The following is an 18,675-nucleotide window of genomic DNA, read 5'->3' as shown; positions in this document are numbered from 1 at the left end:
AGACAACGACTTCTAAATTTTGGGGAAACTAATGTTACTTTAAATGTAATAGAGGTATAACTGAGAAAGACAAAAGGTGAACTAACATGATTCCAGTTTTTTTTTGATCCTGCTGGCAACTTCTTCCATCTTTTCACGAGCAGGACACAGGCATTACAGATGTCTCCTGAACGAGTTTCATGCAACCTGATAAGAAAACAACCAAACCTTTATTAGTCTCATTTACATTAAAGAATTCATGCAGGAGCACCTGGCTGGCTCAGTTGGTAGACCATGCAACTTTTGTTCTGAGGGTTTTAAGTTTAACGTCCACATTGGGTGTAGCGATTACTTAAAAACAAAATGTTAGGGGACGCCTGGGTGGCTCAGTGGTTGACCATCTGCCTTTGGCTCAGAAGTGATCCGGGAGTCCCGGGATCAAACCCTACATTGGGCTTCCTGATGGAGCCTGCTTCTCCCTCTGCCTGTGTCTCTGCCTCTTTCTCTTTCTCTGTGTCTCTCATGAATAAATAAATCTTTCAAAAAAAGGTAAAAAAAAAAAAAAAAAGGAGTTTTTTAGTTCATGCAAGCACATTTCTTTTAGAAAAAATATACCTGATTATAGTCTATAGATGCTATTTCTAATTGTCCTAGGTGATCCAGTTCCATGGTTTCTGTAGTACATTTTGTACATATAATAAACTCCTCGATCCAATGAACAAATTCTATGTACTGCAATGTGGTCATTCTAAAATAATGTTTTTAAAATTAAATAATAGTAAAATTTAACACCTAGAGGAGATCCTGGTCACCATGGTTTCAAACAATGTTGTTCAATTAATCTTTCAGAAGTATGCAGATACTTCCATAGGCAACAAAATGCCACCCTGTAAGTAAAAAAATGTTATCATGGGGCACCTGGGTGGCTCAGTGGTTGGTTGAGTGTCTGCCTTCCGCTCAGGATGTGATCCCAAGTCCGGGGATTGAGTCCCACATTGGGCTCCCTGTTTCTCCCTCTGCCTCTCATGAATAAATAAATAAAATCTTTATTTTTATTATTATTTTTTAATAAAATCTTTAAAACAAAAATGTTATCATAATATTCTAGTTTTATAAGACACATAACTGGAGAGGCACTGTAATTTTTTTTTACATGACTGGATCTGCATAGGGGGAAAATCTCTACCAAGCTCTTTTTAAATTATATCTTTGAAGAACTTTCATTTGATACATTTTCCCTGTATTATAAATACATAAAGAAAAATACTGGTAACTTTTATCATGTAAAACACTGGAAACATTAACAGAAAAATGTAATTTGAAATGGCAAGGTCAAAAGAAACTCTCTGACAACCTTCAAGACAACTATAAAATCCAAGACTAACAAATAAATAATCAACAAATATTTTTATCAAAAAAGAACAAAGTGGTAAAAAATAACTTCTACCCCGGGAAATGGTTCAACAGTAAATATTTATCCAAGTATTTGTTGGAAAGTAAAATCCATTTTACTAAGCAGAGGTTCACTGTCAAAAGATAAAGTGAGGGGCACCTGGATGGCACAGTCAGTTAAGCGTCCAGCCTAGATCATGATCTCAAGGTTCTGGGATGGAGCCCAGCATAAGGCCTGCAATCAGGAGAGAGTCTGCTTGAGAGATTCTCTCTTCCTCCCCCTGTCTCCCTCACCTTAATAAAGAAATCTTTAATTAATTAATTAATTAATTAACAAAATTATAAAATGAAATGCATGTACCCTGATAGATTTTGAGGCAGAACATTAAGTCTTGTTATTGTCCTCAGGAGGTGGAGTTAAACTTCCATAATGTGGAAAAACAATGCAAATAGACAACTATCAGAGGATAACTACTATTAAGAGAGAATGAGTATTTTTTTTTAAAGTTTCTATATATCTTTAAGTTAAAAACCAAAGAGTTTGTTTGGCATAATTAAGAGGCTTCCAAATTTGGTAGTTCCTTATAATTTGGAAAAGTGCAGGTTGTCAGTATTGTTTGATTCGTTTTCAAAGCGAGAGCCTTAAAATAGCCTAGATGAGACTGTAAATGATTTAAATTTATTAGCACATTACTCCAACTGCCTGCCTTGCTTGGAAATATTTCCGTAAGCTGTGATGTTTTTCACTCTAAGGACGGTAAAAACATCAGATGATCTTACCCAAAACAGCTCTGGAAGTCCTTTTCATAGCGTTTACTGTCAGTGAATCGAGAACTGGAGGACTTCGCTCTGCAAATACAGCAGCCCTCTATACTTCGGTACATCTTTGGCTTGTGAAAACCAAACATCTTTTCTTCTGGGCAATAGTCTGTAAAGCCAAGGGAAGTGACACAGCTTTGTTGAGGGTTGTAACAAGGAACCATTAAAAGAGAATTCTCTGTTCCACCCCACCCCCAGTAACTTGATATTACATGACCATGCCAGACAGGAGGGCTCCGGGGAAGACCTCCCGTATCTACCTCCATTCTTGGCACTAGCATGGCAAGTATATAAAACATACAGAATAGCTCAGTTATTTAAAAAGGCCTCTACCCTTCTGGCAACACTCATTCCAAAAATGAGGGGAGGCAGGCATATTTTAAAAATCAACTTAAGTAGAAAATCTAACAAACTCTCCCCACTATAAAATGATTCAATCATACACAATGAAGGATGCATCCTAAAATTTAAGGAAAGGCACCCCCCTTCTATTTTGCACCTTTGTATTGATGTGACTCCCCACTGGGGAAGTTCTGAGCATTTATCATGGCCACTATTTGATACTAAGAACATAACTAGCTCAATATACATCAACCCATAATACTTCGCCCTATGGGAAGTTAGAGGGGATTTCTTCTGTGATAATGTAAAGTTCAAAGCTGGCAAGTTGACTCTACTACTGAAAGGAGGATGTAAAATTCACAAAAATCCAAGGTCAGGATTTAACAATTTTATACATCATTAGGGACGCCTGGGTGGTTCAGTGGTTGAGTGTTTGCCTTCGGCTCAGGGCGTGATCCTGGGATCCAGGATCGAGTCCCCCAAGTCCGCCATCAGGCTTCCTTCATGGAGACTGCTTCTCTCTCTGCCTGTGTCTCTGCCTCTCTGTGTCTCTCGTGAATAAGTGAATAAAATCTTTAAAAAAAAAATTTTTTTATGCATCATTAAGATGAATTAAAAACCAGTTCATGGGGCACATAGGTGGCTCAACAAGGTAAGCGGCTGCCTCTGGCTTAGATCATGACCCCGAGGAGGTTCTGGGATTGAGCCCCACATGGGACTACCTGCTCCTACCTGCTCCATGGAGAGTCTGCTTCTCCCTCTCCCTCCCCTTACTCTCTCTCAAAATCTTTAAAAAAAGAAAAAACAAGTTCATATTTCCTAACCATTGGTCTGATTCAGTTTTATAGAAGTTTTTGGAGCTCTTCTTCTATGGAGTCCTGTGACTGCGAGCAGTAATAAATAGTGAGAAGCAGATGTCCAAGAAATACAAGGTATGATAAATTGTGAGTCTCATGATCAAAAAAACCCCTCAACATCAAGCAAGAAATGAAGAAGCAGCTCTAGAGCTAGATGTAGCAAAAATGTAGCTGGCAGTAAACACCCACCATAGAAGAAATTTAGAATTTCCAAACCAACGGCCAGTTTCACGAGAACATCTGAACTAAGAGAAGGAGTAAAAAGGCAATGAATATAGAAACTAAACCCCAAAGGAGGGTCGCCTGGGTGGCTCAGCAGCTGAGTGTCTGCCTTTGGCTCAGGGCCTGATCCCACCATATCAGAATCGAGTCCCGTATGGGGCTCTCTGCATGGAACCTGTTTCTCCCTCTGCCTGTGTGTCTCTGCCTCTCTCTCGGTCTCTCATGAATAAATAAATAAAATCCCTTAAAAAAGTTTCAAAAATAGGGGATCCCTGGGTGGCGCAGCGGTTTGGCGCCTGCCTTTGGCCCAGGGCGCGATCCTGGAGACCCGGGATCGAATCCCACGTCGGGCTCCCGGTGCATGGAGCCTGCTTCTCCCTCTGCCTGTGTCTCTGCCTCTCTCTCTCTCACTGTGTGCCTATCATAAATAAATAAAAAATTAAAAAAAAAAAGTTTCAAAAATAAATAAATAAACCCCAATGGACACTTGTGTGTAGGAGTCCAAATCTTACAAATCACCACAAAAGTATCATATACAGCATCAATAAGAAAAAATCATTAATACCAATTAGATTAGTACCTATAGTTTTAGGAGTTATAACCAAGAACATTATCTCTTTTAAAGTTCTTTTAGGGGATCCCTGGGTGGCGCAGCGGTTTGGCGCCTGCCTTTGGCCCAGGGCGCGATCCTGGAGACCCGGGATCGAATCCCACGTCAGGCTCCCGGTGCATGGAGCCTGCTTCTCCCTCTGCCTGTGTCTCTGCCTCTCTCTCTCTCTCTCTGTGACTATCATAAATAAATAAAAATTAAAAAATAAAAATTAAAAAATTAAAAAATTAAAAAATAAAAAAATAAAATAATAAAGTTCTTTTAGAGGGACACCTGGGTGGCTCAGCGGCTGAGTGCCCGCCTTTGGCCCAAGGCATGATCCTGGAGTCCTGGGATCAAGTCCCACATCGGGCTCCTTAAATGGAGCCTACTTCTCTCTCTGCCTCTCTCTGTGTGTCTCTCATGAATAAATAAATAAAGTATTTTTTTTAAAGATTTTATTTATTTATTAATAGAGACACACAGAGAGAGAGGGGGGGGCAGAGACACAGGCAGAGGGAGAACCAGGCTCCCCGCACAGAGACGGACATGGGACTTGATCCTGGTTCTCCAGGATCACACCTCAGGCTGCAGGCAGCACCAAACCACTGCGCCACGGGGGCTGCCCAGAGAAAGTTGTTGTTGTTTTTTTTTTGTTTTTTTTTTTTTAAAGAGATCTTATTGGGATCCCTGGGTGGCGCAGCGGTTTAGCACCTGTCTTTGGCCCAGGGCGCGATCCTAGAGACCCGGGATCGAATCCCACATCGGGCTCCCAGTGCATGGAGCCTGCTTCTCCCTCTGCCTATGTCTCTGCCTCTCTCTCTCTCTCTCTCTCTGTGTGTGACTATCATAAATTAAAAAAAGAGAGATCTTATTTATTCATGATAGACATAGAGAGAGGCACAAAGACACAGGCAGAGGGAGAAGCAGGCACCATACAGGGAGCCCGTCGTGGGACGCGATCCTGGGACTCCAAGATCAGGCCCAGGGCCGAGGGCAGGCGCTAAACCACTGAGCCACCCAGGGATCTCTTAAATAAAGTCTTTAAAAATTAAATAAAGTTCTTTTAGAGGGCACCTGGGTGGCTCAGCGGTTGAGTGCCTGCCTTTGGCCCAAGGCATGATCCTGGAGTCCTGGGATGGAGTCCCACATCGGGCTCCTTGCATGGAGCCTACTTCTCTCTCTGCCGGTGTCTCTGCCTCTCTCTGTGTGTCTCTCATGAATAAATAAATAAAGTCTTTAAAAAATAAATAAATAAAGTTATTTTAGAGGGCGCGCCTGGGTGGCTCAGTGGTTGAGCATCTGCCTTCAGGTCAGGTCGTGATCCCAGGGTCCTGGGGTTAAGTCCCACATCAGACCTCACGCAGGGAGCCTCTTCTCCCTCTGCCTCTGCCTCTGTCCACCCCCCCCAAGAATAAATAAAATCTTTAAATAAAATTATTTTAGAAATACACTGAAATATATGAGTAAAACAAAAAGTTTGGTATGTCTTTGGATGACCTATCTGATCCCATTCCATCTCAATTCTGGTTAGTATACCAGAGCAAGTATTTACAAAAGCAATTCACAGAAATAATCAAATATCCAGGCTGTGTGGGTAGGTCTGAGATTGAGGGATTCTGAAATATGGACAAAGGATTTATTATTTATTTCTAAGAAAATATTTTATTAGCAAGCAATTAACTAAACACTGAAGCTTTCCTTTTAAAGGGGCTATTGTTTATCAAGTGTTCTTTAATGTTTTTGTAGGTGAGGAGGGCAGGCAAAGAAGGGAGATAGGGCAGGGCAGAAGGCATTTCAATAATTAAGTCTAATAATAACTGACGCATTTCAATAATTGAGTCTAAACAATCACTTCAAGAACAGAAGTTGTTAAAACATGAAAACAAAATATGCTTAGTTGATTATTCTTGTTAAATGGAGTATTTAGGAATTTGATTTTTTTGAGGAAAAAAAAGAAGATACTCAAAGGTGTGATAAGGCCTGTGAAATGAGATATCGATTTTCCCCCCCAAACAAACCCAAATGATAAATGAAAAGAAAATGTCCTGAAGAAAATGATTGTGTATTCCCGTTAAAGCAAAAATGTTACAGCTCTTTCTATCCTCGAAACTAACCTGTGGGCTCTCCAAACTCCCCTAACATTCTCCATTACCATCAAGAAGGTCAAAAGTCCACACTTCCTCTTACAGTCGCCAACTTCATCAATAGCTCTAGGAAACTTCAGCCTCCCTTCTCAGCAAGGACAAAGGAAGTACAGCAAGAAAGGCCAGTTCATTCCATTAATACACAGACCAAATCCTATTACAACAGATAGATTCCTATCTCTCCCCTCACAATCCCCTTCCCTCTCCACAAATAAACATGCCATCAAAACCATACAGCATTCGGATCATCTCCCAAGACAGGAAACTACCTTCACTGAGGCTGGATTTGACCAAGAAACACAGGTTGCACCAGCTATTACACTGGCAAGCTTTTAAGGAATGCTAGGGTTATAGCTAAATGCTAAGGCCTTCCTTTTTATAAGCAGCTATTGTGAATCAAGTGTTCAATAGGATTTTTTTGTTGGTGGGGATCTCCACAAAACTTACCCAACAGTCCCCACAAGACATCCCATTCTTCAGATTAATATTCTTTTTTAAGTATCAGGGAAAATAAAATAGCCTGATATCTTCTAATTAACAACCCTTTATGCAGCTCTGAGACTTTATGTTCATCCTGATAAAATTTTGCTGCAATGTCTGAGAGGGGTCTAAACCCAGGGTCCACAGTCTTGTAGGCAGTGCTACAGGGAGTAAGATGCAAGGCACTTGCTCTGACACAACACACAAGTAGTGTATGAACCTTTTAATGGATGATTACTTAAACCTATTAAACCTTTTCTGAGCTTATTCCTGAACTTGAGAGGCACCTGGGAATCTGCAGCAAATACACAGGGGTTTCATTTTGGGCTTTGTTTACAGCAACCCAGTTGTTGGTGTTTAACCATTTTGAGCTTTGGGGAGCCCAGAAATTAATGAAATTATTTTCACAGAATCTACAGACTCGCTAATGTTTAAACAAGATAAAATAAAATAAAACAAACAAAAACAACCCTAAAAAACCTACCCACTATCCAGAGGAAAACTAAGGTCACAGCATGGCTCTGAAATCAGCTTACTTTTTATACTTGATAAGGTGGTAGGTAGGTTTGACACAACTAGATTTTAAACCTGGAATTTCTGGTATTTCAACAAACCTGGTGGTTCTTTAGAATACTTCTTTCCTAGTTCCATATTTGTGGAATATTAAACAATTCCTCCAGAACAATTTATTTGTTCAAATGACACTGTAAGCTCTTAAACTATTTGTGACTTTTGCATCTATTCTCACAGGTATCACATCATTCAGCACTGTTTTCACAGACGGAAGCTAGTATCATCTGCTTCCTAATTGATGAATAATTACAGAAGAGAGTGGACACCATACAATCTTGCTCTTAAGTGTGTGGGGGAAAGCAAAAGAAAATTAAGCTTTGAGATAAAGCCAAAAATCAGGAAGACTTAAAATGCTCATTAAAAAGTGCCATTTGTCTTCCAAAATTAGAACAGTGGTGATGGTTGCAAAACTCTGTAAATATACTAAAAACCACTGAATTGTATGCTTTAAAAGAGTGAATTTTATGGTGTGTGAATTCAAAAAGCTTGTTTTTAAAAATGAAAATAGACTAGGTTAGGAATTCTCCTGTCTTTATATATCTTTGTAACATCAGCAGCTAGAATAATCCCTATCACTTAGTAAGTACTCAATAAATGTGCTGATTAAACTCTTTTAAATAAGTTGGGTTTTTTTTTAAAAGTTATGTTTATATGGGCACCTGGGTGGCTCAGTCGGTTAAGCATCTGCTTTCGGCTCAGGTCATGATCCCAGGGTCCTTGGACTGAGCCCCATGCAGGGCTCCCTGCCTGCTTCTCCCTATCCAGCTCACGTTCCCCCTGCTTGTGCTCTGTCAAATAGAATCTTTTAAAAAGTTGTTTATATAGCATCTCATGTTTTAAGCCACTCTCGTTAACATTATTTCTTTGGCCACTATTAGCCAAATAGCCACAAATTTTTACTGTTCTGTCCAACTTAATCCAATCTCCCAAAGTTAAAAAGATTTTATAGTTAAGTCAGCAAAAACCATAAAAGAAATAACTGTGCTTATATGAGCAAAATATCATACACAGACAACAAAAAGTGATTTTTAAAAAACTGCAACAATTAATTCTAAACATTTGATTAATTTATTGGTTTTTCCTCCCACTTTAAAGCTGCACACTTCATATAAACCTCATGATCAAATTAATGAATAGACGGGGACTGCAACCTTAGTGTTAACACAAGGAAACAGTGGGGTCAATGCTGTATATCAAAGATACAAAAGGACCAATTCTATCCTTTATTTATTCATCAAGTACTCTCTGTGCCCTATGTGGGGCTCAAACTCACAACCCCGAGATCAAGAGTCCAATGCTCTACCAATTGTCTAAGCAAGTCAGGAACCCCATCAAAAGGACCAATTATAATCCTTTTTTTTTTTTTGGACGAATTCTAATCTAACCTAATGAGATTATGAAGCCAAACAGCAGAAATGGTATCTATTTTACACTTAATTCAACTTGCAGAAGGTTGGTTAAGTTTACTGAGTGCAATAAAATATAAATGGGAAAGAAAAGGAATCTTCACAATAGCTAATATGAAAGGATGCTATTTAAGAAAAGTTTTGTTAAATAATTCTAGCCTTAAAGAGGGTCTTTTAACAATACTAAATTCATTTTAAGCTTGACTTTAATCAGGAAACAGTATGAAGAACAGTGAAATGCAAACTCTAAAGCTTTTAGTACCCTTTTAATATGGGATTGGAGACAGTGAGGTAAAGAACTTAATTCCAGGGTATTCTTGTCTTTTAAATCTTACAAGGGTATTAATTTAACATTTAGGAAAATAGAGGTTTATCTTACTATGATAAATTCAAAATCTAATAGGATCGCCTTTTTGGGTGCACTTTGAAGAACACCAATAGTTCCTTCTAAATATAACTTCCCCAATTCCACTTTCTAGATTCCTTTCAGGAAGTAAAGGGTTTTTTGTTTTTTTTTTTTTTAATTTTCAAAAATACCTTTCAAAAAACTCAAAATGCCACTGGATGGACTGGATAGAAAAAAACTGAAAGAGAAGTATGTATGCCAAGGATGATAAATCAACTTTATAGTTAGTATTGCAATTTATCCATGCCACTTTGGGAAATGAAATTCTGATAACAAGTAAGAGTGTAACCTCCCCAAAAAAGTATTCTGAAAGTGGGTCTTTTTTTTTTTTTTTTTGGTCATTTTCAATATATCAAAATCCCACAGCTTCTAATCCTCAGTTTTTCTAAAAACCAACTGACACAGACCTTTAAAACAAACCAACAAACAAACCCACAATATACTGGAAGCATCCTAAATGTCCATGAATTCTTAGGCTGGTTAAATTATGATGCCTCCATACTAGAGAATACAGTTTCACACCCTAATTGCAGAGATCTGTGACATATATACAGCGTGGGAACTATCCAAGATATCTTGTTCTACTCCCGAGTAATAGCTATACAGTACAATCTCATAGTGTTTTTAAAATGGGACCTTAAATACATAAACTGGCTTTTTAAAAATAGGTTTTTAAAAACTAGTAACTAGTGGTTGCCTCTGAGGGGAGCAAGAATGAAGGAAGTTTACTTTCACTTTCCTCCTTTCTAGCACCACGCCCCCAAACCTTAGTTACCATCGCACACCTTGACTTAACTAAAGACGGATCTGAAAGAGCCCAGAGAGCTTAAACAAACTTCCTCAGACATACAGATGGAGAGATACACATTAGGAAATATACTCCACGGCAGAGAGAGTAGAGTGGACATCGAGCATGATGGGAAGGAAGCTGCAGAGAAGAGACATGCAAAAGATTTGTAAAGTGGGAAGGAAGCAGTGAACAGACAAAAGGAACCAAGCAACCAAAGACAACTCTGAAGTGAAAGAGATGGCATTTCTTTAGAGCTGAATTTTAAAGAACAAGATGATGGGAAAAGAAGAGATAGAAGCATCGAAAAACACCCATGATCAAAAGTTATGAGCAACCTTTAGTTGCTGTGATTGTTAAAAGTCACCCTTGACATCACTTTTAGTCAGTGGCATGCTATCTTTAATTACCTGTAAGCACAGGATCCAGTAAACGCTAACAGTGTAACTGGAGCAACACTTCACAAGGAGTCAAAGACGACTGTTTTGTGTTCTCATGCTGCTAGGCCACTTGGCTGCAATGTTCCCAATAATGAGACCGGTTTCATCAGAGCTTAAGGAAAGCCAAAGCGCAACTGAACATGATTATTCCCTCTTATATCCTTCAGACCAGTCCACATCCCAACATCAAAACTTCTGAATTTACTTTACTTGCTCACTTTTAAGGAACAAATTTTAACCTGCCTGGAGAAAAACTAAGAAAGGGTTGTGGACACCAACCCCACTCGTTTGCCAAAGGCTCTCCACACGTGCACCCAGTCTCTGAGAAATTACATGGTAAAGTATTAATTATGGCTGCCTATGGAATCCACACTCAGAAGAACCTAGAATTCATCCTACAGGAAAGAGGTCAAACTCAGAAATAAAGACTTCAACTGAAATAGCATAGGTTAAAAATAAAAATAAAAAATCCAGGTCTCTGAGTTTTAGACAGTGTAAAAATAAAATAAAATACTAGGTCTTCCCATTTTTAATAGAGTGAAAAAAAAAAAAAACAAACACTGGGTATCTCAATTCTAGATTAAAAGTGATTCCAGTGCATGAGAAAACTGTAAAGGTTGGGAAGATAGTATTTATTTACTTTGAATGGATGATTATTAAGAAATGTAACTACTGTTGAGTCTGGTGAAAAAGGCATTGTAATGAGTCAAGTTGAAGTCTATTTCTGCTTTCGTCTTTACAATTCAATAGGAAGTCACTTCTAATTTTATTTGCCCTCTCTGCAATATTAGGGTGAAATCTCACTTCTACTTTCCAGGGACGCTGTGAAGCAAGAGTATGAAAATACTAGAATCTGTATCCCACTTATTTCCTTAAATTATAAGACTTGTACATCATAGAAATAAAAACTATCTTTCCCAGGGCATCTCCAACAAATTAAACTGAGGTTGGAATCCTGATTACTGAAGGTTTTCTTTTAAGCCAGATTTGTGAGAAAAGGGAAACTTGTTTTTTTCAGGGAGATTTTAAGGTATGGAGCCATTCTGTTTCCGAACTTGAGGAAAATGTTAAGAAAGGAGATATGGTAGCATGTACCTGGTCTGACCCAAACCTCAGAAAAATTTAAGCACTCTGATTCTTCCATTTCTGAATAGTACCTATTAGGCATCAACACAAGGACTGGCCAAGTCCTAACCTTTAAATACTCTAAATTAATTACGTAATCTTCTCTCCAAAACATGTTGTTCTAGTGTTCACCTATCTTAGTTGTCACCTATACAGTCACACAAAAAAATCTGGAATTCAACTGGTCTCTCTCCCTTCTCATCCTCTGCATGGCCCCCAACATGTCCACTATGAAGTTCTTAAAGATTCTGCTCTTCCTTCACTTCTCTGGTTCATGTCCCTTCTGTCCCTATTGCCTACTGGTCCCCTCATCACGGTGCTGAAGCCTCATAACTGACATTCTCAGAACCTTCAAACAGGTGGTACCTTCCTAAAGCTCAAATATCAATCATCTCTTCCAAGGTGTCAATAAGTGTTTTAGAATAATATCTAAACTCCCTGGCAAGAAATGCAAAGCTTTTCAGGATCTGGTCCTGCCTACCAGCTGCTCCCAACTTGGAATCCTGATATTCCAGGAGTGTCAAACCAGCTTTAACAACTAGCCACATCTCTGCTCAAGTTATCTCTGTTTGGGATGGTTTTACCTCTATCCCCTTAACTCAGAAATTAGGATTTTTCTTTTTTAAACAAAAGCTGTCAATACCTGTATAATACCTAACAGGATTTTCACATACTTGTTTGATATATTATCTCCTTCCTCTCAATGGTAAAGTGTTGCAGGGCAGGAACTAAGTCTTATATTACAACCAGGTGTTGTCTGTACATGGTACACAGATACAGGCAGAATTTGCTAATACCTGAAGAGTGGGATGGGCAAAACAGATCTGAAGGGTATATTTAAGGGCACCAAATGGGAAATGGTGTTCACAATAAAGTGCATTAAAAAAACGAATATTTTGGAGTCATTTTTAAGAGTCAGTAAGTACACAGACTTTCGTAGGAAAAAAAATTTGTGAGGTTCAAAGATTTCCAGGAAATGTAAACCAAGTGAATTACTTTAATTACAGAAAATTAATAGTAAATAATTCAATGCTTTCATAACAATCGGCAGAAAAATATTTCTTGCTTATTTGAAGCAGGCATATGGGGAAGGGAAGATTAGAATAGTGTGGGGCAAAATGCATTTCAAAATGAGAGCTATTTAAACTCAGCATACATTAACACGAACCAAATTAAAATTACATTAAGACAAATCAAACTTCTAATAGGTGGAAACAACTCAATACAAAGCTAGAAATGAATTATTTGATTTTAGTTCAATTGCAACTTTCATACTTCTGGTGCAAAAAGAAAACCTTCCTTGAAAACAAAGTGCCTTCTTTTGGACTAAATGCATTTCCAGATCATTTCCATAATACAGAAAACCTTAGTTGCAGACTCAATTAAAAGAGAAACTGAAAAGCCAAAAGACAATGAAATGTTTTCAATTTGTAACCTCCCAGAGTCAAAACTAAGTGTGGGAAATCCAGGACTCTTGCGGACAAGAGAAACCAGGAACAAAGAAAACAGCATTTTCTCAATTTCCACAAGAGTCTGATGTAAAACGGTTCAATCAGAATTGGATAGGCAACCTGGTGTAGAAGACAATGTCTTCCCAGAACCAGTTTCTGGAGGTGGGAGAGTGGGCTAAAGACACTCATTCTTTCCACCCAATATTTACTGAATGTAACCGGCCCCAGGCCTCAGTTTTGTCTCCTGTAAAATGTCTATTTCCCAAAGTTGTGAGAACAGCCAGTATTTACTAAGCACATTACTTGCTTGCTTATTTACAACCTTATGAGGTAGGTATTATTACAGCGGTTCTGCAGAGGAGAAAACTGGACCACAGAGTGACTTATTTAACATGATCACAGCTTTGGAACCTAGGCATTTTAACCTGAGATTTCCAAACAACTAACCTAGTACCTCAACAAATGACTCCCCTTCTTTCTCAGCCAACTAAATTCCCCTTAATGGGGGAAAAAAGTCGTTCTTAAAGCAACCTACTATGTGTTAACATGGTAAATAATTTGTACTCATAACTGCTTATGAAATTGGTTCAGATTTCAAATAAGCTTAAGCTTTCTCCAGTGAAAAACTAATTTTACATGGAAACCATTCTCAAATCGCTTTTCTTACATAAATCTGCTGAGAGTCTGAGCTTCATGAGCCAGGTTTTTCCAGGGCCTGATTACAATTGGGAAAATAAACCGACCATCCAGGTTCCAGACCTACAGAGTAAAGAACACTGCGCAATAGCAGTCTTGAGGCCTGCTGCCCACCAAGGTTCTAGAATACACTAACTGTTGAACTCCTCATCTCCAAACTCCAGCAAAAAGTAACGCAAAAGGCAGGCAGCAGACTTTGTGGGGCTTTCCCACTCTGGATTCATTCATCTTGATAAAACAAATCTCTATTGCACATATTACGTGATATTTAAAACAAAAACTACTAAGCTCTATTGTATTTGAAATTTCCCAGAACATTGAAATTCTAGCTGTATCCCAGATATAAAATACTAATTAAGAAAAACAAATCAAAGAATTAACTTAATTAACAAGGCATCTCTTACGCATTTTAAATAGTAACTCAGAGAAATACTTGGCCCAAAGAAAGTCATAAAGTTAGTTTTTCAAAAAACAAAGTTTTTCATTTCATTTTCTTAACATGTTCCTTCTATCTACTTCAGAAATGTACTGTCACTAGTATTGGCTGCCTTAAGTATTTGTACTTTGGTCAGCCAAAACTTGAGAAAAATAGGTCTTTAATAACAGAACAATGAAAAGCAGAATTTGTACAGTTTTTTTGTTTGGGTGTGGCACCTACGGATATTATTTTTTGGTAACGATCACTTTTAGATTCTAAAACATGATCCAAATGCATCAGAAATCAGGAAAGAAGCAGCAGAGACGGTGCTGCTTATCGGTTGTCTAGACTGCAGGCAAACCCCAAATACCAAAGAAGCATCCATGTGTCAAACCAGCATAATTTTTGAGCTATGCCTGGGGCCACATAACAAAAAAAAAAAAAAGATTGGCTTGAAAAGAAAATCTAAGAGGGGTAACCAGAAGGTCAACCCCAGTTCACAGGAACTAGGAAGAAGCTAGCAGATAGCCGGCCTTTTACCGTGTCATCCCCCCTGAGCAGCTTCCTCCCCAACCCCCCATATAAAATCTCCAAGAAAGGCCCAACTCCCGGCGTGCTAGCTTCTTCAAGGTCATCCTAAGATAACGCTGTGAGCAATCACCAAACACTGAGCCAGGCATACCTTTAGGGTTAAGAGAGATTTCCCCCCCTTCCCAAATCATTATATAAATACTTTAAATGCCATCAGGCTTTTCTCCCAACTCCACCAGAAACAAACTCCCAGGCTTTCATTTAATTTAGGTCGACCAACTTAAATAAACGTGTTCGGTTTTGCGACATACATTATTAAGAGGCTTTTCGAGTCTGGCCAACTCCAGTTCAAAAAACAGGTGCTTTCAGTGTACTTTTAACGACAAGGTCAAATTCAGAATTTTAATTATTGAAAGAAAAAAAAGAAAAAAAAAAGTTTTTTGTTTTTTGCTTTTTAACCTTCCTCAGGACGACGTGATGGGTGGGGACTGGGGGGGGGGGGGGTTGTCGCCGGGGTGAAACCGTCTCGCACAGGGTCCCTATTGGTCTCATCAGTCGTTCCTGAGTCCGTCCAGCGCCAGTAAGTCACCCAAGGTTAGACGGAGAAAATAAAAACAAAGAAGCCCTACTGGGTCGAGTTCCCCGAACCAACCGCACCGCCCCGCCACCCCAAGAAACCAACCCCACCCGCAGCCTAAACAAACCTCCCGGATCCCCCTCCCACACGTAAACACACAAAGAAAACAGCGGCACGCACAACTCGCCACAGTCCTCACTTCCCTTTGTAGGACAACGGGGAGCCCCGAAACTTCCCCACGGTGAGTGGTGGTTGTTGTTTTTTCGGGTGTCGTCGGGGCTGCGTCCCCCCGACGCGCGGGCCACGGGCCGGGGGCGCTCGCCGCACGCACCGGCTTCCCCGAAAGCAGCCGAGATGCTCCCGGGTCCTCGCCCCCCCCCGCCCCACCCCCACCCCCATCCCTCAAACGCGCTTTCCCCTCAGGCACGCGGTGACGGCCGGGAGGGAGAGAGAGAGGGAGAGGGAGAGAGGGGCACGGCGGCAGCAAATAGAAACGCTCCCCGGTGGGTTTGTTGGTAAATACAACTTGGGTCGGGCAGAAAGTTCCTGTGGAAGCTGCTCGCCCGGGCGAGGGCGGCAGGAGGTGGCCCGCGTCCCTCGCCGCCGCCTCCCTCACCTGCGCCGGAACAACGGGCCCCCGCGCCCGCCCGCCCGCCCGCCCGGCGCCTCCCGCAGGCCGCGCCTCCCGCACGCCGCGCTGCCGGGGCTTGTTCCTCCTCATGGCTTTGCCCTGACGTAATTCAAACATGGCAACAGTTCGACTTCAAAGGCGAATCCACAGACCTCCCAGACGCAGGCTCCGGGCCGCGGGTAACGGGCCAAGGACTCGGGGCCACGCTCCTCCCGGCCCCTCGGCCGCCGGCGCCCGCGCCTCAGCGCCTCAGCGCCGGGGCCCGGAGCCCGCCGCCCGCCCGGAGCCCGCCGCCCGCCGCCCCGCCGCGCACCAGCATGGCACCTCACACGCGCGGCGCCGCCAAAGTTTCCCCGCGAGGGGCCGAGGGACAAAAGCCCCTCTCGAAAGTCGCCCGAAGTTCGGGGCGGGGGGGGGGGGGGGCCGGCCCGCACGGCCCCCGGCCCGGCGGCCGCCCCCGAGCGCCGGCGGGGCCCGCACGGGCACATGCAGCTCTTTGTTTTCTGTCCAGCCGGGCGCTGCCTACGTGCAGCATCAGGGACGTGGGGCTGTTTCTCCGGGGCCAGACGCCGGACGATCCCCCGAGGGGAGGGTCCGGGCCCCGCGCCCCGACCGCGCGGAGCCTGCGCCCCCCCGCCCGCCACCGTCCTTCCCTCAGCAGCCAACCCATTTAATCAAAGTTTCCCAGTGTCCTTGAGGAGAAACGCCCGCCGGCCCGCCCCGCACCGGCGGAGAGTTGGCGACTTTCACTCTGCTTTTTAAACTGGCAGGACGCCATCATCAGCAAACCACATTGTCCTGCCGGCCGGCGGCCCGACAGCCCCCGCAGCCCCCGCAGCCCCCGGCCGGCCCGAGCCCGGCGCCCGCGCGGACCTCCGGCGATCACCGGGGTCGCAGCCCCAAGCACGTGGTCTGTCATGTTCCGCACAAAAAAAGCGGTGCCCCGCGGAGTTCCCTCACTCCCTCGGCGCCGCCGCCGCCGCCGCCTCCATCCCCAAGTCAACTTGGCTCCGACTGGCCATCTTCCGCCGCACACGGCCGCCCCGGAAAGCCCTCGCCGGGGCGCCCCCGTCTACGCTACAGGTGACTAAATTGCGAGCACAACTTGAGGCTCCGCAGACGCCGCGGCCCCCCGCGCCGCCTGGGCGCGGTCCGGGGTGGGGGGGGCGGGGGAGCGGCGTCGGGGAGCCCGGCGGCTTCCGAGCGGCCGCGTGTTGCTCTCATTGTCGCCTCCGCATCCCTCCGGAGTTCGGCAAACAACGCCACGCCGCGTGCGCTGCGGCCACCCCGGCGCCGAGCCAGAGGCCGATTTAAAGCCCCTCACGCCCGCCAGCTCGCAGAGCGGACGGCCGCTTAAGTTTCCGAGAGCGATGGCGTTTATTGTCCACCCTCCTCCGACACGCGCGGGGGGGGGGGGGCGGCCCGCAACGAAACTAAACCACGCGGCTCAGCCGCGGCGCCCGGGCCACTCCGGGGCGCGCGCCCACGCGGATGCACCAGCCCCCGGGGGCCCCTCCGCAATTGCCAGCAAGTCGTTTTCCTCTCGGGCCTTCCCACCACCCAGCTCCTCTCCGCCCGAGAACGCTACGGCTGAGAAAAGTCATTGTCACCTTCAACGTGGATCCCTCAACTCCGGCGACTCCTCACGCGCCTGCAGCCTCCACTCACTTCCCCCACCCCGAGACTTTCGGTTTGCCTCCAGGTCCCTCCCCAATTAAAAAAGAGACGCTGCACATGTGTGTACAAAAGAACCCGGGGGTCTGTGCGGATCACGAGAACACCGCTCCCAGCAATGCCATCTCCAAGACAAAACTTCCTGTGCGTGCGTGTGTGTGTGGAAGGACTGGGGGAGGTGGGGGAGGTGAAAAGAGAAGGGGAAGAAGAAGAAGGAAAAAAAAAAGCCCCACTCTGAAATCAAAGCCTCGTGAGACAGTTTTGCACCAGAGTAATGGTCAGAGTCACTCACCTCCCCAAGGCAGCCGTTCCACGCGCAATAACGTCCCCGAGGTGCGGAGTGCACGCCAAGCCAACCCCCCCCTCCAATCGCTCCCTCCTCCTCAACTGCCTTGTCTAGAAAGATTGTCTCCTGCAGTTCTGCAGTTGCTACCGCTGGCCGGGAAGGTGTAGATTCCGCTTTCCCTCTGCGCACGCGCGTCTCCCGGTACAAAATTCTCCTGAATCGAACTTATTTGCATACGGGCGCGCGCGCGTCGAGGGCTGGGAGGGGAGAAGGCCCGGCGGCCGCGCGCGCTCCCGGGGCCTCTATTGTCCTTTTAAGGGGAGAAGCGCCGCGGCGCGGGAAACGAGGCGGCCGGAGGGAAACGGGGCGGGGCCTGCTTACTACGGCTGACGTCACGTAAACAAACGCCCCCTGGCTGGAGGCTGCGGCGGAGGGGGCGTGGCGTGGCGGGGCGGGCGAGGCGGAAAGGTTAGCGGCGGAGGGACGACGTGGGGCTGCGTGACGTGCTTTCCCTCCTGAGGTTCTCGGGGCGCCCCATTTCTCGTTGCAGGATGGTTTCGGAAGCTGGGTTTGCCGGATTGTCACACCTGTGCCCGGTTTCAGGCTTGAGGCGACAGGGGAGGTGGCGGTCCAAGCACCCACACTGAAGTTACGCCTCTTAGGTTTCTTAAATTTTAAAGTTGGGGTTTTTTGAAGCTTTTTTTTTTTTTTTTTTTTTTTTTTTTTGTCCTCCGGGACAAGGAGAGGTTCGTTTTTCGTGCAGTTTTAATGAGTCGTTTAATAAAGTCCCATTTTGACACTCTATCCAGTCACTCACCCCCCCCCCCCCCCGCCCTCCTCTTGCAGT

The 18,675-nt window shown here is 43.8% G+C and overlaps 1 protein-coding gene across 8 annotated transcripts in view; it reads right to left on the bottom strand.

Moving 5' to 3' along the window:
• SINHCAF (SIN3-HDAC complex associated factor) overlaps positions 1–18,115 on the bottom strand; it is a 35,424-nt gene extending 17,309 nt beyond the window's left edge. Inside the window, exons 1-4 of one of the 8 annotated variants that reach the window (XM_072765641.1) lie at positions 16,742–17,022; positions 10,410–10,551; positions 2,152–2,299; positions 87–186 (exon numbers count right to left, since the gene is read on the bottom strand). In XM_072765641.1, the coding sequence (XP_072621742.1) occupies positions 87–186; positions 2,152–2,279 (228 nt within the window). In that variant the 5' untranslated portion in view covers positions 2,280–2,299; positions 10,410–10,551; positions 16,742–17,022. Of the gene's footprint in view, positions 1–86; positions 187–2,151; positions 2,614–3,356; positions 3,412–10,409; positions 14,575–15,417; positions 15,627–16,181; positions 16,269–16,741; positions 17,023–17,478; positions 17,701–17,834 lie in introns of those variants that run through there. The other 7 variants (XM_026000075.2, XM_072765640.1, XM_072765637.1 and 4 more) reach the window with 7 other exon arrangements.
• Between the last annotated feature and the right edge of the window lie 560 nt (positions 18,116–18,675).

Source organism: Vulpes vulpes, chromosome 8 (genome assembly GCF_048418805.1).
Source record: "Vulpes vulpes isolate BD-2025 chromosome 8, VulVul3, whole genome shotgun sequence".
Classification (NCBI taxonomy): Eukaryota; Metazoa; Chordata; class Mammalia; order Carnivora; family Canidae; genus Vulpes; species Vulpes vulpes.
This window is presented reverse-complemented; position numbering and strand designations above follow the sequence as displayed.